The sequence below is a fragment of the Belonocnema kinseyi genome, chromosome 9, assembly GCF_010883055.1.
Source record: "Belonocnema kinseyi isolate 2016_QV_RU_SX_M_011 chromosome 9, B_treatae_v1, whole genome shotgun sequence".
Taxonomy (NCBI): Eukaryota; Metazoa; Arthropoda; class Insecta; order Hymenoptera; family Cynipidae; genus Belonocnema; species Belonocnema kinseyi.
In genome coordinates this window covers 54,955,929-54,983,733 of record NC_046665.1, presented here as the reverse complement: position 1 = coordinate 54,983,733, position 27,805 = coordinate 54,955,929, and the positions used below count along the sequence as shown (strand labels likewise).

Genomic DNA, 27,805 nt, shown 5'->3' with positions numbered 1-27,805 from the left:
TGTTTCATTTCGGCGTACACCACCCAAAATCTAGAAAGTGTCTGTTTTGTATTTGCTTTTTTACCATAGACTTGTGCCTGCCTATCATTTTGAAATATTTGTATACTATTACAATTATATTTTTCGTGTTCTATAAAATTATAATTCTTAAATATTTTAGAAATAAACGGTGTACGATTTCAGGTTTTTGTACATGTACAATGTTTTAAGAAAAAAGCTCTGAAACATGGCTTTAAGCTGAGGTGCAGGATTCGTCCCTGGTCTTTTCTCACCGGGGCGAAGAAAATAAGAAACGTAGAATGATTCTGATCGCGTTTGTTATTGTGACTGGTTTTTTTTTTTAATTTTTAGATATAGCTAGGGAGGCAAGTAATTTATCACGGTATGAATTTTTATATTTTAAAGTAGGTACCATTGGGATTAAATATCTTCGAATTTGTTGAAAGATATTCTCTCCCAGATTATTGGTACAATTTGCGTACTAATAATTCTTTTTATTGTTGCGATATTTGCTCGATTGGACCGGAATATCTATATTTTTCACTAAGCAAGCCCAGAAAATAAAGACATTTCTTAATAAAAATTTCTTCTGTTAACAGCCATTTATTCACTAATAAGTTGATGTTGATAGCTTCTCGATAATGTCACTATGCTGATTTCTTTATTATTAAAAAAAAAATGCTTTTCTTTTATATTTTGCATGTTTAAAATACGAATATTTTACGATCATAAGCACGCTACTATTTTCCAATTTATTATTATTTTTTTAATATTTATAAATTAGGGAATTCGCCTTTGAACTGTACAAATATTTAAAATATACTTGTTGCCACATCAAAAATGTTGTACGAATCAAAAAAATGGTTCTACTTTATAAATATTTGTAAAGCAAGTACATAATTTCGGGTGGAAGCAATGTTACAAATATTTAAAACATCAAACTTTTCAAAAAATGCCCAATTTGAAAATACTTTATTCTTACTATCGAAGAATATAATTAATAGCGCATTCGTTTATTCTGCATTGGCGTACTCCAAGAGCACTCCGATCGCTCCTTCTTCTTCTTTCTCACTCCGACTTGCTTCGGTGCAGAACGGAGTGCACCAGTGCAGGATAACCGAATACGCTATAAGACTCTTGAAATTTTAAGTATACTAGAAAGCTATTATTTTGTTGGTCTTATTTTAAAATTAAAACATAAAATTGAAGTTAATACACATTTTTGGATTTCATAGTATCTATTACCTAAAACAATATAAAATAAAAGCAACACAAACATTTTATATAATTGAAGAAAACTAATAGCTTACTTTCAGAAACAATATTTACATACTATTTTTGTACAGTATATCAGCAATCAAACAGTTGCATTTACCTTCGAAAATATTAATTTCATCGAAGAAAAATACCTACTCATTTTTTATGTCAAAGTACAATGATTTTTGTTTAAAATAACCCATTTATTTTCCAAATGTTGTAAATATTCTTTGAAATCTAATGATTTTTTTATCAACAATAGCAATTTTAAACGAAAAACACTAAGACAACGTAACAAAAAATTGTTTAAAAATGTAAACCTTCTTTTAAACCAAATGTTTTTTTACCAATGGCCATCCATTTTCTAAAAAATCGACTTTTCATATTTTTGTTTGGACTAAAATGTTTCTTTATTGAATTATCCTGGCAAATTATGTCAATAATGCGTTTTAATACTTGCTTTTAATTCAAAATTTGCTTTTTACTTTAGTTTTCAAGTTCCAAATAATTTTTGTTTAAACTTTAATTTTCGAGAATTAAATTTTCAAAAGTTAAAATTTTAATTGCTGAAAATTCAGTTTAAATTTTTTTTATATAATGTTAATTCTCTTGGTTCAAAATTCAACTATTTGGTTGAAGATATAACTACTTTGTTGAATATTCGACTTTTTTGTTATAAATTTAATCTTTTTGATTAAAAACGCAACGTTTTAATTGAAAACTAATTTGTTTTACATTTATTATTATTATATTTATTAAGTTATTCTTTAAAAATCATTTTTTACAACTGGAAATTCAACTATTTCGTTTTTGGTAGAAAATTTATTCTTTTTAGTTGAAAGAGCACTATTTGGTTGGAAATTAACGTATTTGGATAGAGATTCGTATTTTTGCAGTTAGTTGGAAAATTCAACTATTTGATTGAAAATTTAACGGTTTTCACTTAAAATAAAAATATTTTTTAGTTGAAATATTAACTATTAAATTTTTCATTGAAAATCACTTTTTTTGTTTATCAAAAATTGAAATCTTTAACTGAAAATTCAACTGTTTTGTCGAAAACTCTTCTTTTTTTTACTGTAAAATTCAACTATTTGATAGAAAAGTCACCAGTTTTGTCGAAAATTCTATTTTTGTAATATAAAATAAACTATGTCATTTTTTTTAAATGATCCTTTTTAGTATACAAATTCAAGTATTTGGTTGAAAATTTATGTAATTTTTTGGAGCATTTTTTTATATAAAAAATTAATTTTCTGCATTAAAAATGCAACTATTTGATTGAAAAATGTATGTATTTAGTTGAAAATGGAACTACTTGATCAAAATTCGCTTTTTGTTTGTTAAAAATAAATTATTAACTTAAAATTTAATTATTTAGTTTAAAATTAACTTTTTTTTGTAACTTCAACTGTTTAATAACAAAATTTTTTATTACTTGAAAGTTGCACGATTTTGCAGCCAATTCAACTGTTTTGTCTGTTTTAGTTCAAAAATGTTAACTATTTGGTTTAAAATTTACGCTTGGTTGAAAATTCAATTATTCGGTCAAAAACTCCACTATTTTGTAGAAAACTAGCTTTTTCGTCTGGAAAATTCAACATTTTAGTAAAAAAAAAGCAACTGCGTGAATATGAATCGGCCTTGATTGCGGATTCAACTATTTTGTTGAAAATTCATCTTTTTTTTTTAAATTAAAAATATTCCTTAGTTAAAGTATCAACTATTACCACTATTATAAAAAACTGTTAGAGAAAATAGAAAAAATAAGATTTTCCCAAATTCCCCTTCCTCCAAATCCTCTCAGACAATTTTCGGATAAGCGCCAAATTCAAAAACAAAAATTAGTAGGCAAAAAATGCATAAAATAGGAAGGGCTTCTATATTTAGAAAAACCAAACTCTGTCCCCTTTAAATCTCGAGTGCTTTCCAAACTTTAAATCAGAAATTCATATTTTATTCCAAATTAATTTATTCAATGACGCTTAAATTACAAACTACCGAATTCAACCAATACAATATGTATCAAGACGGAGAAATAATTACTGTGATAACATTTTAGCAATACGCAATATACATTATTTGATATAATTGTCTTTCTTAAAAATTAAAGACTGCTCAATAAAAATATCGGCTACAAAAGTAACTGTTCTGAACAATGTATTCACTGACAAATAAAAAAAATCATAAAACTAAATTTAAATATATTTAACATACAGTACTTCTGTTAAAATAATTCAGTCGTTTTTCAACTTTTAACTTATTTAACGGTAAGTTTTAAAAATAATATATGAATTTTCTCAACAGGCCTACTTACAATCTCAAAATAAAGCTCATTGTACATTTTTCAAACAGACAATCGTTTAGTGCCCACAAAAATTAACTTCAGGCTCTCAATTTTGAAGTTGCTTATTTCATGCTTTATATTTTATAATACTTTTGTTTCTTCAAGTTCAGTTTAAGATCGGAAAATTCAGAAGTATCTTTATTATAAAATCAGGAAAATTTTAATATACGCAAAGCCATTTAAATTATACTTTGTTATAAAAAAAAGTTTACAGCAAATAAAGAAATCTGAGCATTGCAGATTCGAAAAATTGTACACGAATTCGTGCAGCATTAACGAAAAGGGCGTTAGTTATAGAGGTACACGTAATAGTGTATTTCTGGAAAGGAATGATTTAATATAAAAGGATATATAATGTTTAGGAATTACTCATAGTCGTGCAAAGTCTGGCACGACCTTGTTCAATCAATTGTCTTTCACGTTCTTCCTTCAGTTGCATCATACGATTTTCATGAGCCCATTTCAAATCGCTTTGAGCCTTATCCCTCTCATATTCCCACTGGAATCTTTCGAATTCCAAAGTCTTGCGGCGCAATTCGAGCTCAGCCACTCGTCTTAGGGCGCGTTTTTCCAAAAGTTGTTCCTGGTAAATCTTGCTTTGCAGAGGCGAATGAGACGGAGCTGCACGTTGAGTAATCAAAGGCCACTGTGAAACTCTCCTCGGATAGTAAATTTTTCTCGGTACAGATCTTGGGGCTTGTTCTTGTGGAGCAGCTAAGGAACGGTTTTCAGAATTATTTGCAGTTTGGTGCACGATTATCAGGGCATCTACAAATTTCCGAAAAAAACTTTTTTCTAACTGAGAAAAGGAAAGATTAAAAATAATTTATAATTATTAGCTACGCAACTAAGTTCCCGCTGTTTGCCGATAGATGGCTCCAGCAGTAAGGGCTGGTCGATCTGGACATTCAAAACGTCATGAACCAAGCTTAGACATATGGTAAAAAAAACCGTGTTGACACATTTGTGATTTTATTTTGGCGTCATATACTTTTGGTTGTGTGAAAATGTTTGATTTTGTGCCAAATAATCGTTATTTGCGGGAAGTGTTGATTTTCTTCTTTTATTCGAAGAAAACGGCGGCTGAAGCAGATCGAGAGCACCTAAAAAGTTTGCGGAGATGCTGCTCTAAGTGAAACAACGTGCCGTGACTGGTTCTGTCGCTTCGAAGACGATGATTTCAATGTTGACGACCGTCCACGTGAAGAAATGCCAAAAACCTTCAAAGACGCTGAATTGGAAGCATTGCTCAATGAGGATCCGTACCGAACGCAAGAATAACTTGCTTCAGCATTAAGTTACCCGCCAAGCCATTTCCAAGCGATTGCATGCGTTGGGAATGATTAAAAAACAAGGAACTTGAGTTCCTTATTATTTGTGCCATTTTGTGCCATTTGAGCGTCCTTTTTTCGCCTGTGAAAAACTGCTTCAGCGGCAAAAAAGGAAGGGTTTTCTTCATCCCATCGTGACGGGTGATGAAAAATGGATTCATTACAGCAACCCAAAGAAAAGAAAGTCCTGGGGACTGCCCGGTCATGCTTCTACGTCGTCGGCTTCGCCGAGTATTCACGCGTCAACACTTCCCGCAAATGACGATGATTTGGCATAAAATCAGAAATTTTAACACAATCAAAAGTATATGACGCCAAAATAAAATCACTAATCTATCAAACACGGTTTTTTACCGTATGTCTAAGCTTGGTTCATGGCGTTTTGAATGCCAAAATCGACCAGCACTTACTGCTGGAGGCATCTATTGGCAAACAGCGGGAATTTAGCTGCGCACCTAATATTATTTTCAAAACGAGGAATAGACTAACAGGATGGCCGCAGGTCAAGGAAAACCTGGAAATAAGGAGAATTTAGGGATATATTGTTGGTCAGGAAAGTCAGGAAAGTATATTTTTGGTTGAAACTTAATTATTTTTAATTGAAAATATTGTATTATATTTTTGGTTCACGATTCATCTATTTGGGATAAAATTTAACTTTTTATTTGAAAAATGAATTATTTTGTGGAAAATTCAACTATTTTGTTAGAAAGTCAAGTTTTTGAAAAAAAATGCACTGTCTTCTAAAAAATCGCACTTTTGGCTTGAAAATTCAATTATGTGGTTGAAAATTCAACTGCTTATAATTTTAATTTAGCCTTTTTTAATTTCGTTACAAAAATTAATTTTCAACCTAAAATTAAAAAAAAAAAGTTATATTTTCAATAAGAAATTTATTTTCAACCTAAATGATAAATCTTTAACAAAGAAACAAATTTTAAGGAAAAAAAGCCTAGTTATAAAATATTAATGGCCAGGGAAAACGAAAAATTGTTCAAGGAAAAGTTAGGGAATTTTTTAAATTAAGTTTTGTGGCCACCCTGACTAAGAAGACAAATTCATAAGTTTTAAAAGTAGTAGACACCCTGCTTTAATATTCGCTTCTAATTTCGTAAACTGAATTGACTGCTTTTTGTTTATTTCATTCCTAACTAAAGATAAGCGAGATAAAAAGAAGCTTGAAATTAACATGAATAACATTGAAGTTCAATCAACAACAAAGCATTCCTCTCCAGATTACACTTCCACTTTTGCAGCATCATTTTCAAATTGCCTAAAGTAATCAAAACCGAATTTTTCGAAGCCTAGAAATCAATATCATAATCGAAAAATAGGGTTGACACTATTTTTCTGTGTGAAAATTCAGTACTAAAGTTCTGTTTCCAATTTTGTTTCAATTCGTTATTTATGAGCTTTATTACTCAAAACTTTAATTAAAGAAAATTATAAACCTTACCATGCCCAAAATGTTCTTTTACTTACTTTCCATGAACTATTATCTATTCTTGCAGGTCACAATTTTTCTAAATCTAAAATGTAACTCAGTTTTTGCTTGGCCAAATCCCTATGGAACACATCATTTCTCAATTATGGAAAAAGAAACTTCATAACTTAGAGATATACATCTTTTTAATCATTTAACGATCACTTGGAATTTTATGAAAATTAGAACAAGAAATCTGAATATAAAAGTTTCTTAACAGCTAGTATTTAAAACAAAACATTAAAGACGTATAATTTTTGTCTATTAAAGTTTCACCAAAAAGATTATAGAGATACATGATGTTACAAGGATTTGTTTCTTGCTAAACTTTATACCATTCATTTTCCAAAGATTTTTTATGTTTTATTACTGCATGCATCAACATTATTTACTCTTTTGCAGGGATCACAGCTTAAAGTAGGTCAAAAAAGGAGAAATAGGGTAATTTTTCACGAAATAGGGGAAAGATTAAATAATGACTTTATGTTAAAAAAGAAAAAACAATATTTTAATAAGAAATTATATATGTCTAAATAATTTAAAATGATTTCTGTCATTAAAAAATTTATTTAAAAAAGAAAATTTGTTCGATAACCAATATATTCATGTTTAAAAACGTTCGCAAAATTAATAATACTTTCTTTTTTAAAACTTCCTGAATTAATAAATATTATTATTATAATTAAAAATTTGAATGAAATTGATTTTCGGATTTTTTTAATAGACCAAACCTAGAGCTATATTATAGCTGGAAAAAATGTCATTTTAATTACAAAATTAATATTATTTTTAATTTAAACTCTAGTTTTAGTTTTTAATCAAATAATTTTGTCGATATAAATTATAAAACAAGGAAAGATTCTTATAGTTCTTACTTACATTTACTAATTTCAGATAATTTACTGCATAATTGAAACAGTTTAAGGGGCGAAACGCATTGGAATAGAGTAAAGTCTGTGATCCTGCTCTTTAAAAAAATGTTTAGGTGATAAGGATGCTGGTTACATAATTCCGGGTGTCTACTAACCGGGAAAAACGGAAATATAAATTCGAACATAGATCACGTTAAAAATGTTCGAAAATGTGATATTTCGAATAATTTATGATAACGAAACAAATAAATCTGAATCTTTATGGTTTAAAATTGAAATAAATATGATTTAAAAAAGTATTTGTTAATATTATATTTCAAAACTTTTATAACAATTCAGAATAATGTTTATTCTCTGAACAAATGGTATTCTGATAGACATAATAATTAATTATTCTAAAATTTTTCTTTCTTACGCTAACCATTTTTTCAAATGTTTTAAAAATAACGATTAAAAAAAATTAACTTTGGTTGTATTTTCCAAATTCAAGCATATTATAGATTAGTAATATTTGTTTAATAACCATCTCGGTTATTCCCGGCTATTTAATCGAGATTTGTTGAAAATTCCTTTTTTGAATTATTATTATAGCCACTGACAGTTTCAATTTACATTACTTTGGTTAATAAATTTTGTTATTCTAATTAGTAAATAATTTTTAAGGTGAAACTTTTAATTTATTTGTTTATTAACAATTAATCAAATAAGAGTTATTAAAAAATATTATTTATTTTATTACTAAGGGACAGGCACATTAACTGTTACAAAAACATGTTATTATAATTTAACTGTCATAATAAATAATTTTAAATAGTTTTTTTGTAATCAATCTTCAATAATTAAGCGCTAATAACAAAATATAATAAAAATTATATTAAAGAATTATTTACCGATGAGGATACCGAAAATAATTATCCAAAGAAGTTTTCATGAAAAAGAACAACTGCCATGTTAAGTTCTCTTAATTTTAATTATATCAGAGCACAAATTTGTCTATTTTTTAAAGGAGATATTGGAAAAATAATGTATATTTCAATGTTTTCTCAAATGTCCAAGAAATTCCGAAATAATCCACATTTTCTAATGTTCGTGAACACATTCTAAAGCTATTTTACCCCCGTGTCGCAACAGCGTATGAGCATAAATCTATTAAAAAACCTATCGTAGTGTAACAACTGAAAGTTGTAACAAAAAAGTTGGAAAAATTTCAATATTTTTTGTGGTAAGAACACTATTTTTATAGATATATGAAACATGTATTCATGAAGACCCTCAAAATATATACTTATTTAATTTTTATTCTGATTTGCCCACAGCTAAGATGTTTTTAAATTTTTCTAACTTTTTTCTTACAAATTTCAGTTCGTCCACTGCGATAAGAACTTTTTTAAATTTATGTTCATAAACGGCAGCGATACTGTGGAAAATAGCTTTAAAATGAGCCCGAGAACATTAAAAAATGTCAATTATTTCCGAGGTTTTTGAACATTAAAAAAACAATAAAATTTACATTGTTTTAACAATATTCAGTTAAAAAATAGACAAATAGGCTTCACCCTGGATTCACTTCAAACAAAATTTTGAGATCGTTCAACCATTTAATAAAGAGCAAAAATGTTGGCTCTGTCATAATTAAAATGAAGAGAATTTATCATCGAAAAAGGTGTCAACTTGAACTTTTGACCGGTAGTGCATATGTAAACAAAAATCAGAATAATTAACTAAAGAGGATCATCATCATGTGTCGAAATGTCTTAAGAAATTATAATCGAATTATATTCATTTTCACTCACTACCATGAATTACAAAACTATATTGTTTAAATAATAGATATTGCAATACAAAAAATTACACATACAGGCCTCACAGTCCCTATGGGATATAATATAAGGAGCAAAGGAGACTTTTTGTCACGCTAATAATGGACTTTTTCGCGCTAAAAGGGTAACAAATTAAGGATAAATTCATTGGATTTCAAAAAAATTTAATTGAACTGGACACAACTTTTAAACCAAAAAAGTTCCATGGATTTTCCGTAAAATATGAAAAAACTTAATGGAATTCAGAACATTTGAAATATGAAAATTCAAGGGAATTCTAAATAATAGCAAAATTTAGAAGAATTTAAGGAAAATGAGCAGAATTCGATGAAATTCATAAAAAATCAAGCTAGACTTAAAAATCAATCAAGTGAATTGGAATCACTTTAAAAATATGAAAAAATGCATTGAATTGAGTAAGTTTGAAATGAGCTTAGAAACACTAAAGAGATTTCAAAAGAATTAGATGAAATGCCTAAGAATTGAATGGGGAATTTTAAAGTCTTCAATATGAATTAAACAAAACCTTTTTAAAAATGCATTGCATTAAGGAGAATTGAGTGAATTTAGTAGAATTCAAAAGAATTCAGGATAAATTAATAGAAATTCGGGTTAAATTCTAAATTAATTGAAATTTTTTTTTGAAAAACTCTTCAAATCCTTGAAAACCTACTTATTTCTAACCAAAAAATGACTAGTGACTACAAAATAATTAAAACGAATTTAAATGAGTTACAAATACAACAACGTTGGGCACATGAGGGCAATTTGGCCGTCTCAATATAATATCACTTTTCTATTGTATAAGTGCATGTATACACTATTAATGATTGACTTTGCATATTAATAAACACACACATTAGGTACAAAACTATAAATATTGGGCGAAACGAATTGATTTTATTCAAAACTTTTTCAACTATATAAAAACATAATTTGAAAATAAGAAAAAATTATCAGACTTTTCAAAAGTAAATTTAGTCGTTCTTTCAAAATTCAAGCAATGTAATTGGAGTAACATGGTAAATCACCAATAACACAACATAAAAATTTACGTTTTAATTTATCATGACAACGCAATATCACAATATAGAACTGATAAGACAGTAAAGCATACTATTGCGTACTTGTGTTTACTCGTTGGCAAAAACTGCGACCAATATCAGGATTTTTTTCTTTGAAAACTCAAATACTGCACTAGAACTAAAGTAACACAGAAATAGAATCGTATAGATGAGAAATATTAAAAATTAGAGAGAATAAGATTTGAAATATGAGATTCGTGTATGGCGCACCGCAGCGATTTGGCTGCAATTGGGCAGTTGTTTCGACCTTGTCAACTTTGAATCTGATCTACCAGCGGCGTGCGCCACCCTAACCTGAGTTAGTTCTTGCCTGCTATCCGCTGCCTTGTGTTGTAACTAGAGAATACCTGTGGGTCTCATTGCGCTGTGATTGCTTTGACTATTACAAGATGGGTTTTATTAAAATGACGGCCAAATTGCCGCCCGCCCGAAGGTTAAAATGATTTATAAAATCATCGAAAAAATATCTATTATTAGTTTTTATAAATCTTGATGGAGGCTTCTTGGCACACATAAGAAAAAAATATTTCAGATTAAAATTGATTATTTAACAGAAGTTATTTAAGGACTTAGTTTTTTCTTTCTCTTTAGGGAAAAGGTACCATTTTTATTTAATTCTAATGATCAAGGTCTCATTTTATTCTTAGAAGGATTTTCTAAATTTTCGTTCGGGTTGATTATATTTAAAAAAAATTAATTGAGAAATCATTAAGTTATAATTGTTATAAACAATAACACTTTCAATTTTAATTAACACCACCCAAATAGAATTGTAGAGAATCCTTCAAAGAATAAAATGAGGCATTTATTATTAGGATTAATTAAAAATGGTAACTTTTCCCTAAAGAGAAACGAAAAACTAAAACTTTAAATAACTACTGTTAAATAAACAATTTTAATCTGAATTATTTTTCTCTGAAGTGTGCCAAGAAGCCTCCATCAAGATTTACAGAAATTATTAATAGATCTTTTTTTGTCGATTTTATAACTCATTTTAAAAATAAGCAACTTTTGAGATTGATTATACGTAGTGAACATCCTTAAAAATACCTTAAGATTATTAAAACTCTAGGAAATTCCTTGACATTGTAATTTAAGATAATTTAAAAATTAAACGCTTTTAATTTTGTAGGAATTCCTTTAAAATACCTTAAACATTTCAAAGCCTTTTAAATCCCTTCAAGCAATTGAAATAAATCAAAAATGCCTGGAAAGTTTTTTAAAATGCCGTAAAACATATTTTAAACCCTTCAAAACCTTTTGAAATCCCTTGAAAATTTTTAAAGCTCTTGAAAATACGAAGGAATTATAAATAATACCTTAAAACATTGCAAATGTTTATCTCATAGGATTCTAGAAAATTCTTTACTCTAAAATATTTCAAACGCTTTAAAATCCCTTTAAACTAATGAAATGAATAATTCCTTGAAATCTTTCGAAATCCTACAAAATACTCACTTCTAGGGAATAAATTCTTCAAACTGTACTAAAAATATTATACATTAAGAGCTTTAAAATCCCTTAAAATCATTGAAATATTATTAAATCCTGGGAATCTTTAAAAATATCATAAAACCTTATAGGTCCTGTAAAATCGTTCTATATCTTCGAAATTCTAGAAAATTATTTATCCTAAAATATTTCAAACGCTTTAAAATTTCTTTAAATTAAGGAAATTAATAATTCCTTGAAATCTTTTAAAATTTCCTAAAATCTTAAAAATCTCTTCAAATCAATGAAATCTAGCAAAAATTCTCGGAATCTTTAAAAATACCCTGAAATATTTAAAAAAAATTCAAGACACTTCAAAAATAGACACAGACTCACGAATTAAATTATTCAAAGAAAAGTAACATTGCGGGCTGCACATAGGGTACAATAGAGGATGATATAGGGAGCGGTCTGTGGGGCCTGCACATATGAAAACCTGATGTTAGATGCGCTTTATTCGTGCTTCTAGTAACAGGAGATTTGATATTTGCAACATGAAACAACCCAGAAAATACCCGGGAATTTTTTGGGCAAAAATGAGTAGACACCCAGCAAATTTTGACACTATGTTTGTGTCGTAAACCTGAAAGATATTTTTTAAACTAAAAATCTTACATCAACGTGTGACACTCTGGGCATGAAAAGGTTAAAAAATGATAAGGAAAATGAATTTGAAAAAATTACCAGCTGATTCCGTATTGCTCTGACTAGCGATCCACTCGGTTTTCGTTACAGTTTCTTCATGCTCTGCACTTTCTAATTCCGTTTCACGGCCGACCCAGGACTGATCGCCCTGCATGATCAGTTCAACGGTTTGTGGAGCACTAGTCGAACCTTCATCTGCATAAGTCTGAGTTCTGTATTCCCAATTTTCTAATTCTTCAATTTCGGTTTCGGTAATATTACCTTCGATTGAACCGTCTTGTTTCACCCAGGCGTCCATGGTGTCTCCCAGAAGTCTGGCTTTGGACCTTTTGGTTGCACCCACTTGCATGAACTGCAACCTTATGTCGTCCGGGCATTTCGGACAGCGTTCCAAGTGTTTCTCCATTCGGGTTGCATTCTGTGTGTAGGACTGATCACAGAATTTGCAGAAAGCTATCACTTGTGTGCCGTCTACTTTCTTCTCGAAATAGTTCCAAACTATTCCGCGCTTCTTCACCATCATGAGATTTGGGGTTTTGGTTGATTCAGACCGAGGAATAGCCACGTTGTACTATTGAAAATACACTCAAAATTAGTGAATAAAGACGATGTTATTGATCATCATCATTATTGTAAAATCATTATTTAATAAAAAAAATATATAAGCATGTCTGCCAGTGACTCTAAAGGTTCATCAAAACTAGAAACAGTAACTGCTTGCATATAAAATAGTCACCACAACTTTTATCGGACTTTTATGAAATAAACGATCTTTAATATAGTAGCCAGTTTCAACTAAACAATTTGAAGAACTAGTCGTTATTAATCATTAGTCAGTACTTGTTAAGAGGATCAAAATTGCCCCAAGAGGCATCCCTCTACAGCTTTTCACTTTCAGGATATAATTTTATTAACAAAATTTAAAGAATACAGTAATTTTTCGAGATTCCAGAGCTCAAATCGATTAACTGATTTTCAAATGTTTTTTGTACTATTGAAATTAGACGTGAAGTTAAAACAATCTTTCAAAAATACTCATTCGACTTGAAAGATTCCAGGTCTAGAATAAAAATATTTTTCTGACCCGTATCACATAATTTCACCGAAAAGGCAAAAAAAAAAACTACTGTAAATATTTACGAACGAAATTGAAATAATAGGAACTAAAGCAGTTTAACTATATTTCAATGAACACAGGCTTATTTGTCCGCAAATTGATAGCAATCGTTAATTATTTAAAGAAATTTTGTAACTTAAATTACAGTTCGACTATGTTTTAATAAATAGAGGTTCGTTTATTTTGCGGAATCAACTAAAACTGTCTTGCGAAAACGTCTTTGCAATAAAACTATGCAAATTCATTGTTATGCAAAATGATACGCGACTATGCAAAATTGTCAATTATTTAAGAAGCTTTTATCAAACAATTAATTTGCCTATTTTTCAATGAATAGGTTCAACTTTTTATGGAATCAGCTAAAAATGTTTTTCGGTGACTTATTTGTTATAATGTTTGAAAAAAGGAAAAGAATTATCAATCATTTCAAAATTATGTTACAACAAACGCTTAAACAATCAACAATGCTGTTTACATATTTACAAATTATTGTTAACTTGCACAGCATCATAGGAAACAAAGTTTCATTGCGAAGAGTCTTTGTTATAAATATTAAGGATTCAAGTTTTTTTTGGTTAAATCTGTTTTTCATTTTGAATTAAAATTTTCTTTGCTGAAACACCAACTATTAAATTTTTCGTCGAATATTTATCTTTTTAGGTGAAAATCCAACATCTTCGTCTAACTACTTTCAGAAATGTTACTTTGTATTAAAAGTTTTACAAGTAAATGAAAAATATACTTTTGGTCGAAAAATCAATTATTTTGTAAAATTGGTTACTTTTGGTTCAAAATTAAATTATTTTATTTAAAAATTCGTATTTTTTGAATGAATTAAGAATTTTAAATAAAAATTATTGTTTGTCGAAATATCAGCCATTATCATTGTTACTGAAAATTCGTTTTTTTCAAAGTAATTTTTTTAAACTGACAATTGAACTAACTTGTTTAAATTTTAACTGATTGAGTGCAAATTAACTTGTTTTGTTGAAAAATTACGTAACTTGTTTAAAATTCGTCTTTTATGGTACAAAATTATCTTTTTTGGTTCAAAATTTAACATTTTTGGATAAAAATTAAATATTATTGTAGCCAATTAGTGAAGAAGTTGAAAAATATTTTTCAAGGAAAACAAAAAAATAGTCACATTAACGTACACATGTGAGAAAACAGTGTAATCGCTCAAAAAGTATCAGATAATATGAATTCAAAATTGCTCAATTTTGTCTGGCAGGCTTGTATAATACTTTTGAATAAACTAATTAGAGGAATACATAACATTATATTTAAATAGATTTATTTCTAAAGCTATAACAATAGGTAACATCGAATACTCTCAAAATAAAAGGAACTTTTAGTTCAACTTCAAATTTGAACTTTCTTCAAACACAACTTCTTCATATAAATAAAAATTAAATAAATGTCAAATAATAGCAAAAGTCTCAAAATAATTTCACGAATATATTTCTTTTAATAAATCAACAAGTTATTACTAAACACCAAATCAATGTTTTAAAAAACTGCACTAAGCAATATATTTTCAACAATAGACACCGACGAAAAGTACCAGGGAAGTTTCTAGCTTTATGTAATTTATCAGTAAAAGCCAATCTCCCGAAATCTCAAAACGCGGTGGTAATTTTGTTTTTGGCAGTGCCGGCTCCGGAAATTTATTCAGAGCCAGGAAAAAATAAACTTTGCAAGACGAAGACACCACCGAAATTTCATTTATATTAGAATGAGGAATGGAGTTCGCAGAATGGTGGTCACCATATACAAAGATGTCGACTAGAGAATATTGAACTTACAACCTAAAATACAGCAGCTATCAAACAGTAATTACAAAACAAGAGACAATCGGATAAACATTTCCCGAAATTCTTGATATGCCCGGTGCTTGTGGTGAGAGTATTCTATGAAGTATATGAAACATACCTTGAAACGAAATTACGGTTCCCAGGAAGATGGAAATTTCTCAGCTTCCACGATTTCACGACTCGAGCAACTTCGTGAAAAATGACGCGTTTCACGAAAATGGCGTCAAACGGCACTTTACACTCAAAACTGGGTTGTGTACATGAAAGGAATGGGGGGAGTCACGTAAAAAAGAACCAATCAGAGCCCACGTCTCTTTAGGATGCGATCTCTCATTGGTTGCTCCAATTCCATTCCGGTTTCTTTTTTCAATATCAGGGCGTTCCAAAACATCTTTTAATGTTTTTCTCCAAATAATTAAGGTTTTAATATTGCAGACACGGTTAGTTAAATTGTATTTCTAATTTAAAACACAATTTACCTGCTAAACTTTGGTTATTTACCGCATTTGTGTCCGTAATTATAGTGGAAATTTATCGCTTTACTGCCATTTTGAAAGTGTCATTTCAGGCGGGAATTTTAAAAAAGAACATTTTTTCGGAAATTTTGGGAATATTGATTTTTTTGAAGTATATAAAAGTGGGATGGTAAAACGCTGTTTCTACAAGAATATATTGTGCACAATTTATACTGATTATATGTAACTTTTACATTTTTGGATGAAAATCGATCATTGTTAGTTAAAAATTCCACTATTATATTTTTCGTTGCCGAAAAAGTTCAATTTATGATAGCTATACGTACCGAAATTTGGGTACAAAAAGCTCCTTTTCCAGCTCTCCCTACTTGTACCGAAAAAATCTGGCTACTTGTACTGAAATATTGGTACACGCAGACACGATCTTTTTTATTTAAATTTGATCGTTTTCAATAGAAAATTCAACTATTTTGTTAAAAATTCATTTATTTTGTAGAAAATTGGTCTCTTTATTTGGCGAAATAAAAAAAAATTAATTCTTAAAAAACTGATCTCTTTAATTAAAAATTTAACTATTTGGTTGCAAATTTATCTTTTTAAATATTAAAGGCATCTATTTGGTTAAAAATGCAACTGTTTCTGGTAGAAATTTAATCCTTTTTGTTTGGAAATTCTTCTTTATAGGTTTAAAATTAAACTATTGGTAGAAAATTCATCTATTTTGTTGAAAAATTGTCAACTTTTTATAGACAAAATGGTGTGCATATGCTTTCACATTCTCCGTAGAGAAAAAATTGGTGCAAAATCTGTTTTGCGTAGAAAGTACTTTATTTGCTGTTTTAAATATTGTTCGTCGGAAAAATATTGAACCTAACATTTTTGTGTACAATATTTTGAGAGTATATTCAGAATAAAGCAATGAGGGCAGGAAAAATGTAATACTTACTTCTTTGTGAGACAAATTCTGTTTAGGAGAAATATAATCAGTACACTTTGTGTAGAATATATTTGTGTGCGAATGGGTTCTATTCGAATCAGATATAATAAAATACGGAAATAAATTCAACATTTATAACTGACTAATATGACTAACCTCTATAAAAAATGTTTATAAATGAAGCTGTTCGACAGAAAGGAACGTAAGTAATGTTTTAGTCAAAATAAAAATAAATACGCACAAAAAACATATTAAGTGTCCTCTAGTAAATTCTATAATAAAAAGTATATTAATAGATCTACATACTTAGTGTTAAAATAATTTTAAAAAATAATAATATTATAATTGTGGAAAAGAGATCTCACCAAATTTTAAAATGTCTACCGATATCAGAGGTTAAAATATAACTTATACAAGACTTCACACTCTTTCCCGTTTTAAAGAAACTTCACTTTTCCTCCTTTTTCTCGTTTTTAATAGAACCCAATAAGAATATCCAATTATTTTTAGTTGAAAATTAATTTTTTTCAATGAAATTTAACTATTCCATTTTTGGTTGAGAATGCATGTATTTTGTTAAAAATAAGTATTTTTTGTTGAAATAGGAATCATTTTGATAGAAAATTTAACTAATTCAATGAAAGTTAAACTACTTTGTTTAAAATGTATTTCATTAGTTAAAGACTCATCTCTTGGATTCAAAATTCTTTTTTTTTAAACCAACTTTTTTTAAATTGAAATTTAACTATTCCATTTTTTGCTAAAAACGAACTATTTTGTTCAAAATCGATAGCTTTGAGCACAAAATTCTTCTTTTTTACTTCAAAATTCAATTTTTTAATTGAAAATTTATCTTATTAATGTTGAAAATTCTATTATTTTGGTAGAAAATTCTATTATTTCATTAAAAATTCATATTTTCTGGGATTAAAAGTCAAGAGTTTTCGCAGATTCGTCTTCTTAGATTGGAAATTCAACTCTTTCGTTGAACATGCTTCCCTTTTGGTAGAAAATTTAAATATTTTCTTGAAAATGCAGTATGCATAATTTTTTTAAGAGAATTTATTCCATTATTTTCGTAAATAATCACCCTATTTCCCCCTTTTTGAGAGTATTTTAGGTGGTAAAGTCTGTTATACTAAAAATTTCACATATGAAACCAAATAATTAAAATAAATGTAACAATATAGATGGAAAATAATTTTATAAAACTACAAGATAAAATTAATCCAGAAAAACTGCAAAAACGAGAAAAAGTGCAAATCATGACTGTTATTTTATTAGTCATAGACGGATTTAAGTATCGTAAAAACTAACAAAAAAGATCAATTTTCTACTAAAAGGGATCAATTTTGAACGAAGCAGTTGAATTTTCTACATAAATAACAGAATTTCCAAATCAAAAAGATGAATTTTTAACAAAAAAATTACACTTTTAATCGCCGAAAAGACGATTTTTTTATCCGAAACCATGGATTTTAAACAAAAAAGTTAATTTTCATTATGATAATTGAATATTCAATTAAACACGAGCAACTTTCGGTCAAAAATGGAATAGTTAAATTTTAAATTAAAAAAATTAATTTTTGATAAAAAATAAATAAATTTTCAACAAAATTGTTACATTTTTAACCAATGAGATAAATGTTTAACAAATTAATTTAACAGAGTAGTTGAATTTTCAAATAAAAAAGATGAATCTTTGATGAAAAATGTAATGGTTGAATTTTTGACTAAAACTGACCAATTTTAAACGAAAAATCGAACATTTGCATTTTTAACCCGTCGACCGTTACGGAATTTTCGGTAAGAAACCCCCTTTTCCAGCTTGTTCGGGGCTAACCTAACAGAAAATTACGTAATACAAGCCATAGCACTATATTTGACCACGTACTTTTACGGGAAATTACATCACACTAGTCAAAGCTTTAACTTTTCAGTTAAAAGCATTCATTTTCAAATTTAATTTCTAACAAAGTAGTAGAACTTTCAAACACGTAATTTGATTTTCGATCAAAAAAGATTAATTCTAAACGAAAAATGTAATAAATGAATTTTCAACTAAAAGCGAGCAATGTTGAGTTAAGAAAAGTAATTTAAAAAAAAAAAAACAATTAAATCTTCAACTAATAAAAATAAAATTGTCCGAAATTTGATACCCCTGTTTTTCAACGGATCTCCACGTTTCGAGACCCCCTGAATCCGAAAATCAAGTTTTAACGATGGCGTCTGTCTGTCCGTCTGGCCGTCCGTAAATACGATAACTCTCGAAAAAATGAACGAATCAAATCCATCTTTAGCACACTTTTTTAGGACCTAAAAGAAAGGACGAGTTCGTTAGCTAGGAATTTTTTATGAAAATTCAAAAAGTGAGCGCATTTTGAAAATGTTTGAGACACTTTTTTTCTTAATTTGAAAATTATATTCACGGATATTTATAGTATTAAAAAGGATAAACAATTTATCCTAATGACTTTTTTTAATAAAAAGAAAAGTCTCATAGTTATAGCATTTTCAACATTTTTTAATCAACCGAAAATCAAAATTTTAAGCCAAAAAACGCACGATATGAAAAAAGTCAAGAGAAGAAAAACAAATTTGTTATGATAATCTTGTGGGGCTTTAAAAAAGAAACTTTTTTCTTCTCTTGACATTTTTCATATCGTGCATTTTTTGACTGAAAATTTTGATTTTCGGTTGATTCTGAAAATTTTGAAAACGCTATAACAATGAGAATTTTCTTTTTATCGAAAAAAGTCATTCAGATAAATCGTTTGTTCTTTTCAATACTATAAATATCCGTACATAGAATTTTCAAATTCAGAAAAAAGTGGTCTTAAAAATGTTCAAAATGCGCGCACTTCTTGAATTTTTATCAAAATTAGCTGGTGAACGAACTCGTCCTTTCTTTTAGGACCTAAAAAAAAGTGTGCCAAATATGGATTTGATCCGTTCATTTTTTCGAGAGTTATCCTGTTTACGGACGGCCGGACAGACAGACAGACGCCATCGTAAAAACTTGATTTTCGGATTCAGGGTGTCTCGAAACGTGCAGATCCGTTGAAAAACTGTGATGTCAAATTACGGACAATTCTAATACTCTCTCAATCATAAATTATGAGAATATAAAAATAAAAACATGTATAGAAAAACGACGAAAGTTACGAGAAAAAAAAAGATTTAACAAAAGCTGTTTACAAATGTCTGTCGGAAATCGAGCGCGCAGCGCCAGTTTCACGATGAGAATGTGTACCTCAAAACCTACAGAGCTTTGAGAAACTTAATCTTTGACCATACTCAATTAAGTAGACAATTAAGAATATCAAGACACATAAGAGTACTGCCATCTAAAAGAGATCTTTTTGATAAAGTTTTATTCAAGCATTCCAAATGCAAAGAATAAATATCCGAGCGCGAAGAGCGAAATTCAAACGTCGCAAGCCCTAGGCGCGCTCAAACTTGCGAGCGAAGCGACCCGCGCGCGATGAGAATGTGCCCGCGGGGCGGGTAGATTTTTTTATATTGTATTACATTATCATAAGAGAAGATACTAGTTTTTTCATATTTTCATAGTTTTCGTATGTCATAAAAGAAGAATCCTAAGTAAAAAGAATATACATGTAAATTAGTACCAAGAAACTCTTTTTTATTTCCCGAAAGTCAAATTGAATATGCATCGGGGAAAAGAAATTTCAGTACGAAAGTTAGTTAGATCTCTTTTCCTCTCTAAGAAATATTTGTTGTTGCATTTAATGCAAATCAACCTAACAATTCCTTAAATACGATTCGTGAAAGAATCTATGTAATTTATAATTCAAATTTAGGTAATTTCACTGTTTTTTATTTTCCTCAAAATCGAAATTGTAGGGATTAGCTCCCTGTTTGACGAATGGCTATTTATAAGAAATTCAGGTTTATTTTCTGAATCATAAAACGTACAATAAATTAATTGAACCCCTTCCACAGTGGAGCAGAATCCCAATAATGCAATCGCAAGTAAAAAACAGATTAAAATGGAAATCAAACGCAGTTATTATAGGTTTTTGGGGTCTCTGATTCTATAGAATTTGTTTTAAAATGTGTTAAAAAATCACGAAATTCGTACGAAAAATTGTTATAATATTTCTTGGAGAGGCTAGTTACTTTTTTTCCTAATTTTTTATCAGGTGAAACATTTATTTCACCATCAGCACCAATTCTAAACAAGAACTGATACCAACAAGATTTCGCTAGATTTATTTGATTTATACTTAATCGATTAATGTTTTATAGGCTATCTTATACTATTCTAAAGCATTAAAGTACCTTATATTATGCAGCAAGACGAAAAATATAATAGTTGATATTTTAATCCAAAAATATTTTTATTTTAAACAAAAAACAGTCAAATTCATTTTGTTAAGAACAAATTTTCAGCAAAATAGTTGATTTTTCAATAGTTGAATTTGCAACAAAATAGTGACATTTTCAAACAAACTAGTAATTCTTTAAGAAAGTAATTTGACTTCCATCCGAGTATTTGAATTGTCAATCCCAAAATAATCATTTTTAAACCAAAAAAAATCATTCAGTCAAGAAAGAAAAAAATTGTGTATAAAGTATAATTTAAAGCGAAAAATAATATTTAATAATGAATAAAATGTTCGAATAACTATCATTTTTTAGTTTTTTTTTTTACTTTAGGGTTATATAAGAATAGTTTTCCTAGATTTCTTAAGAATATTCAAAAAGATTTTTGAAGATTTAAGGTATGTCGAAAAAGTATCTAGAACATTTCGAAGCATTTTTTTTATTTTGTACAATTAAAAAATGTCTAAATTTATTTTTGTTATCTTGGAAATAAAAAAGTCTAAATATCTTTTAAACTTTATTCAAATTTTTCCGAAAATTTTGGAAGTTCTGCAAAATTAAAAAGATTACCTTAAAATCTTTCAGTATATTTTTTAACAATTCTGAAAATCTTTGGGAATCTTTTTGGAACATTTTTAAATATTCTTTTAGTGTTAAAAAATCTGCATTTTGTCTTAGTTTGGTTGACATTTTTTTTAAGTTAAAAATTATTTTTTATATTTTAAAAACTTCTAACTGTCTCTTAAACCAATTCGAAATTTTTCTAAAATTGTGTAATATAGAAAAATTAAGACACTTTGCCTTCGAATCTTCTTACATTCTTTTCCGAATTTCCTTGGAAGTTTTAGAAAAAGTAGTATTATCTTAAAATCTTGCAAACCCCTTCAAAAGCTTAATATTTTATTGAAAAATCTTTGAAAATCTACATTTTGTTTTTTAAAATTTTGAAATCTTCTCAAGTTTTAAATTATTTTTAATGCTTTTAAAAGCTTCAAAAACTTTTAAACATCTTTTGAAACAATTCAAAGTTTCCCAAAAATTTGTCAAAATCCTGGAAAAATTGAAAAAATTCTTCAAATCTTCCAAATTATTTTTCAAAATATATTGAAATCATCATTTTAAATCAAACATAAATGACTTGAAGTTTCCGCCGGATTCTTATTGTTAGTACTGGTGATTTTTTTTTGTATTGGTAACAGCAATGGATACTCTTCGTAAATTAAGATGTACGATATTAAAAGATAAAATAAAATATTAAGTAGCAAAATGTTACAATCTAAATTATCCATTTTAGAAATCATTTTTTAGAATAAAATTCTTCATTTGGAACAGCTGTTATCCCGTCAATTTTTGACGAAATTAGACATTTTTTGACAAAAAATGTGGTTTCTAATACCTATAATGAAATTATTGCAGATTAATGCTTTTGCACCTAGTTTTTTGTGCGAGCACCGATAATATGTATACTAAAATTTTTCCAATTTTCAGGATTCTGCACCAATGTGCTATCAGATTTTATAAATGATCAAAAATACTTCTTAAACCCTTTTAAAATTTTGCTTAAAATTTAAACATTCGGAAAATAAAATAAATTTAATATTTTTCAAAAGAATAATTTGTCATTTATATAAAATGATAAGATAAAATTATAAAATTATCAAAAGAGAAATCATAAGGAGAAAGTAACAACGTACCGGCCTTTATAACAGCTACAGTTTCAGGTTCAGGTTCCGCAAAATCCTTTCTCATAGTCCACATATATTCATTGTAGTCCTGTTTTACACTAGTACTCGAAGACGCAACAACTTTATATCCAAGAACTTCCAACGCTGTTAAAATAACACAGGGATGCTGCAAATAAACTATCGTTGAGTCGTCACAGTATCCCCCAGAATCAAAACGGCTCAACTGTTCTATATCTGCAGCTGGAACAAATCAATTATAATATGACTAAAATCTAAATTTTAAAATTAAATTCCAAAATAAGAAAACAGGGAACCGAAAAGATATTAAGTGCAGTTTCGTGATTAAACAAAAGAGTGATTATTGATCCTTTGCTTCTCTGAAAACATCTTTTTTTACGATTACTCACCCAATACAAAAATCTGTGCATTTTTTATTCGAAGTTTATCAAAACAGGTAATATAAGAATTATTTTGAGAAGTATCATATTTGTTCAAAAAGAAAATAAATAATAATTCTTTTACCGAAATATATTAAAGGGTAAATTTTGGTAGGTGATTTGAAATTGAAAGAATTAACAGGAAGATGAATTTAGAATCGAGGAAGGCATGGTGCGAAAAAGGGAAACGGTGACCAAGCAAACACAAAATCCAGGTAGTGCGTCAAGTAAAAAAATAAACGAACATCAAAATTTGATACATGTCATTAATACCTTTGAGGCCAGATACTAGAACTCTCCAAGGATACCTATGACCATAGGATGCAAGGTTACCACGTACCAGAATGTATGGCATCTGTGATATTGAGCTACAACAAACTGCAATATTCGCACTACTATTTATTGGTACACCTACAATAATTGATAGTAGTAACACAAACACCTTTGAAACACTACCTTACTAAACAAATTATTAGTTATACTCAAAAAACTTACATAAATGTTACAAACTTAATCACAGGCCTGCCAGCAAAATTAGTTATGAAATATTATATTTTAAACATATATCAGTTCAGAATATTAAATTGATATGCATCAGGGTGTCTACTGGAACGATGATTTTAAATTGAGGGCCATTTCCCGCGTTTTTCATGGTCAGTTGTTAATTTTTCCCGGCCAGTTTAAAAGAGTTCAAAACATTGGAATGACTTCAAACGATTTTAAAAGATTTCAAGAGATTTCTAAACAGTTTGAAAGATTTATAAGATTTCTGACTAGGAACAGGAAATTTAGGAAAACAATTCTAATTCTGAGTTGGAACATCAGATAATTTTTGGTCATGAAAATGACAATTTTGATTTGGAACAGAGAATTTTCTCAAAGAATTATAATTCCGAATTTGGACAGGGATATAATTAAATTCCCTTTTTCGAAATCATAATTATAAGTATTTTCCAAAATTCCCTTTCCATGTCAGAAATTCTTTCTTCCAGGTCAAATGATAATTCTTTACGAAAATCCCCTGATTCATAGTGAAAATTATCATTCTTTTAAGAAATGCTGCGTCTAATCATCCCTTAAAATTGAGGGAATTAGAAGAGGAGACAGACAAGTCGCCCGACAATTCGGGAAGAATGGCCAAATTTATGAAAAAATTTTGTACCATTCATCCCGAATTTCGGGACGATGAGCCACTTCACTACCGAAATTCCCTATTCCAAGTCACAATTACATTTATTTTTAAAAAAATCCCTGTTCCAATTCAGAAGTCTATTTATTTATAAAACTTTCTGTCATAATTTGGAAATACAGTAGCTACCTTTTTATAAAATTTGCAAAAGGTAAATTTTAAACCCTGTGCAAATTGTGAGAATTTTTTTTTAAATTGGCCGTTTCATGTAAAAAATTACCTGCTCCATGACAAAATTATCATTCTTTCCGAGAAATTTGTTTATATTTCATTTATTTATTCCCCGTCTAAACCAAGAATTATATTTGTTTTCGAAATTCCATATACTAAGCGGAAATTAAATATATTTACAACATTTTCTATTATAATTTAACAATAATCTACCTCCCTTATTCCCAAACTTATAAGAGGAAGTTTTAAATTGCGACAAATTCTGACTAGCAACAAGGCGTTTTCTTCTATTCCATCCTACAAAGTCAGAATTAAAATTAGTTTCAAAAATTCCTGTTTTATGTTAAACATTCCCTTTTCAAAATCTAATTCCAATTCTTTACGAAAACGCCCTGTTCTGAAGTAAAAAATATAATTTTTAACGAAATTTCCTGTTCCTGCGAATAAGGTTTTAGACTAGTTTACATAGCTTTTAAAAATTATTAAACACTATAAATTATTAATTATTAAAGAAAAACTGAAGATATTGAAATCTTCTTTTAGTCCTTGCATACATATAAATGTGCAAAAATAGTACTATCCATATGTAAAATTAAATAACTTTTTTTATTTATGAATGTAAATTTATTAAACAATAGATGCATTTTTAACCAAACAGTTAAATTAATAACCATAAAGATGAATTTTTTATAAAAAAAAGATGAATGTTCCTAAAATTTCCTTAATTCCTAAAACTAAAATTGGAATAGTCAAATTTTTAGTTAAAAAAGTTAACTTTCAACCATAAAAAAGGGATTTTTTAACAAAATAGTTACATTTTCCAAAATAGTAAGAAATTTTAAAGTAAAAAAAAATCTCCAACAAAAAATAGTTAATATTTGCAGTTACTAAAATTAATTTGCAAGTAAAGAGATGAAGTTAATTCAAAGTATGGAATATTCAACCGTATTAAAAAAATCGAAGCTAAATTTTCAGTAAAAACAAAAAAATAATAATTTTCAAGGAAAGAGATAAATTTTCAAAACTAAAATTATGGAATATTCGACTACAGTAAGTAAATTTTCAGTTAAAAAATTAATTTTCAGCCACAAAGCTTGATTTTTTACTGAAAAGAGGCGAGTTTTTTGCTACATTATTTAAATCTTCAGTTAAAAATAATAATTTTCAAGGAAAGAGATACATTTTCAACTGAAATTGTGGAATATTCTGGCTTAAGTCAATTTACTATAAGAAAATTAATTTTCAACCAAAAAGCTTAATTTTTTACCAAAAAAATCGAATTTTCAAAAAAAAAAAAGATAAATTTTCAATCGGATAGTAAAATTTTTAACTAAAAAAGATAAATTTTCATCAAAAAGTGAAAATAAATTTTCATTTAAAACCCCCAATTTTAACCAAAGAGACTAATTTTCAACTGGATTAGATGAATCTTTAGTTAGTAAAATCAAGTTTCAATCAAGAAGATTAATTTTATATAAAATAAGAAAGGAATTTCCAACAAAAAATTAAATGGGTAAATTTTCAGTTAAAAAAATTAATGTTCAACCAAAGAGATATTTTTTTTTATTATAAATGATGGAATATCCATCTGGAATAGTCATATTCTTAGTTAGAAATTTAACTTAAAAAAAAAAAGAATTTTCCACAAAATAGTTCAAGTTTCACCTGGATTAGTTAAATTTTCAGTAAAAATCAAGAATTCTCAACGAAAAATGTAATGGTTGATATGAATTCAACCAAAAAGATGAATTTTCAACAAGAGTTAAATATTCAATTAGAAAGATTTTGCAGTCAAGAAAGATAAAAATTTCATCCAAACCTTTGAATTTTCAGTTAAAAAAATTAATATATAACAAAAAATTGAATTTTCAAGAAAACAGTTACATCCATTAATATAAAGATACTTTTAAAAATGAAAATTCCCAGACATTTCCAGGTTTTTCCAGATGAGTAGACGCCCTGATATTATGTAGTATGCGAACAAAAAAATATTAGTGATGTTTTTAATTTCCAATTTTAATGCTTTCGGCCCAACCTATTATCTACAAAGCTTATTAGTTTGGAGCATTAACAAAATTCTTTAAAAAGTGACTAGTGACGTAAAAAAAGTGGTAAAAGTGATGACTCACTGACAAGCCTTTACGAAATTATTTTCACTTCTGTATTACTTATCCGGTAAGAAAGAACGCATTACAAAAATATTTAAAACATCGGACCCAGGAAGAGGAAAACCCGACTCAAACATTTCATTTTAAAATTATTTTTTTTTATACTAATTGGCTAATTTTTTGTATTTTCTAATTTTTTTAAATTAGAAAATACAGTCAATTATATTGCTACTAAACAAACAGGATAGTCGATGGAATTGAATTAAAATATTAAAGCCACGTTTAAAAAACCATTTGCCGAGATTCGAGAAAGTTAAACTTCCTTTTATGATTATTAAATAAACAATATGCTTATTAGAAATCATGCGCAAATAAAAACTATATAGACGAATTTCTAACCTCAAAAACGTCAAACGATCACAAATTGAAGTCTCGAGAACTAAATTTTGTAACACTTATCAACACTTATTATTAGTTATGTCTGAATAATTAGTAAATAGAACATGAAAACAAAAAAAAACAGCTGAGATTTCAGCATATACTATGAAATTTCAGCAACAATAAATGAAGAACAGAAGATCGAGAAGTTTATCACAAAATAATGTTCACGCCACACCTCACATTCTCGGGTCACTTTCAAATTACACAAAACATTATTTAATTATAAATTCCATACCTGAAAAAAAACAAACCTCAAGCTATTTGACTAACCCAAATACTCATATCAGACTAGTAAAATGTCATTGTTCCCACTCATTCCTACTGTTCCAAAAAACTCTCACTATTCATTGGCCGGTTATTCATGAAAACAGGCAAATGGTCGTCGCAGGATCACCAACCCAATAATTTTATTTTCATTATGTTTTCTATATCATTCTATCTCGAAATACTCTTTTTGCAAAATAAATATAAGATATATATTTTTAAATTATTCGAAATACTCTGAACTTTTAAATAAGGTTTTAAAAACTTAAAAAATAAATATATGAACTGTGACGTCCAACTCGGATGTCGACAATTTATAATTTAGTTTTGATAGTCGATAAGGAAGAATTTAACGTTATCTATGTCGCGGTGAATTTAAGATGTTGTTAATTCCTTTTCTATATTGTTCACTATTTGAGTTCGTTGCTGTCTTAGAACATAAGTTGTTCCCCTGGAAATAAATACAAAGGAAAAACTAAGGG

General features: G+C 28.2%; 2 protein-coding genes across 9 annotated transcripts in view; both read right to left on the bottom strand.

Annotated features, from left to right (window-relative positions):
- Positions 1–27,506, bottom strand: part of LOC117179431 (ankyrin repeat domain-containing protein 39-like) — a 51,194-nt gene extending 23,688 nt beyond the window's left edge. For 2 of the 4 annotated variants that reach the window (XM_033371209.1, XM_033371210.1), the window contains exon 1: positions 22,723–22,832. Coding sequence is in view for 1 of the 4 variants with exons in the window: in XM_033371211.1 (XP_033227102.1) it covers positions 22,723–22,953; positions 23,424–23,505 (313 nt within the window). In the remaining 3 variants the exon portion in view is untranslated. Of the gene's footprint in view, positions 1–22,722; positions 22,954–23,423; positions 23,529–27,294 lie in introns of those variants that run through there. The other 2 variants (XM_033371211.1, XR_004467920.1) reach the window with 2 other exon arrangements.
- On the bottom strand, positions 3,212–15,501 carry LOC117179430. Of its 5 annotated transcripts, XM_033371208.1 has the most exons (4): positions 15,384–15,501; positions 12,593–12,902; positions 12,371–12,526; positions 3,212–4,372 (listed from the first exon to the last, which is right to left on the bottom strand). In XM_033371208.1, exons 2-4 carry the CDS (start codon positions 12,852–12,854, stop codon positions 3,963–3,965), a joined length of 828 nt encoding a protein of 275 aa, XP_033227099.1. In that variant the 5' UTR covers positions 12,855–12,902; positions 15,384–15,501; the 3' UTR covers positions 3,212–3,962. The 5 variants fall into 5 exon arrangements, with proteins under 5 accessions (XP_033227099.1, XP_033227096.1, XP_033227097.1 ...); XM_033371205.1 differs by lacking the exon at positions 15,384–15,501 and adding an exon at positions 15,257–15,364 and having other exon boundaries at positions 12,371–12,902; XM_033371206.1 differs by lacking the exon at positions 15,384–15,501 and adding an exon at positions 15,016–15,227 and having other exon boundaries at positions 12,371–12,902.
- Positions 27,507–27,805: the final 299 nt, after the last annotated feature.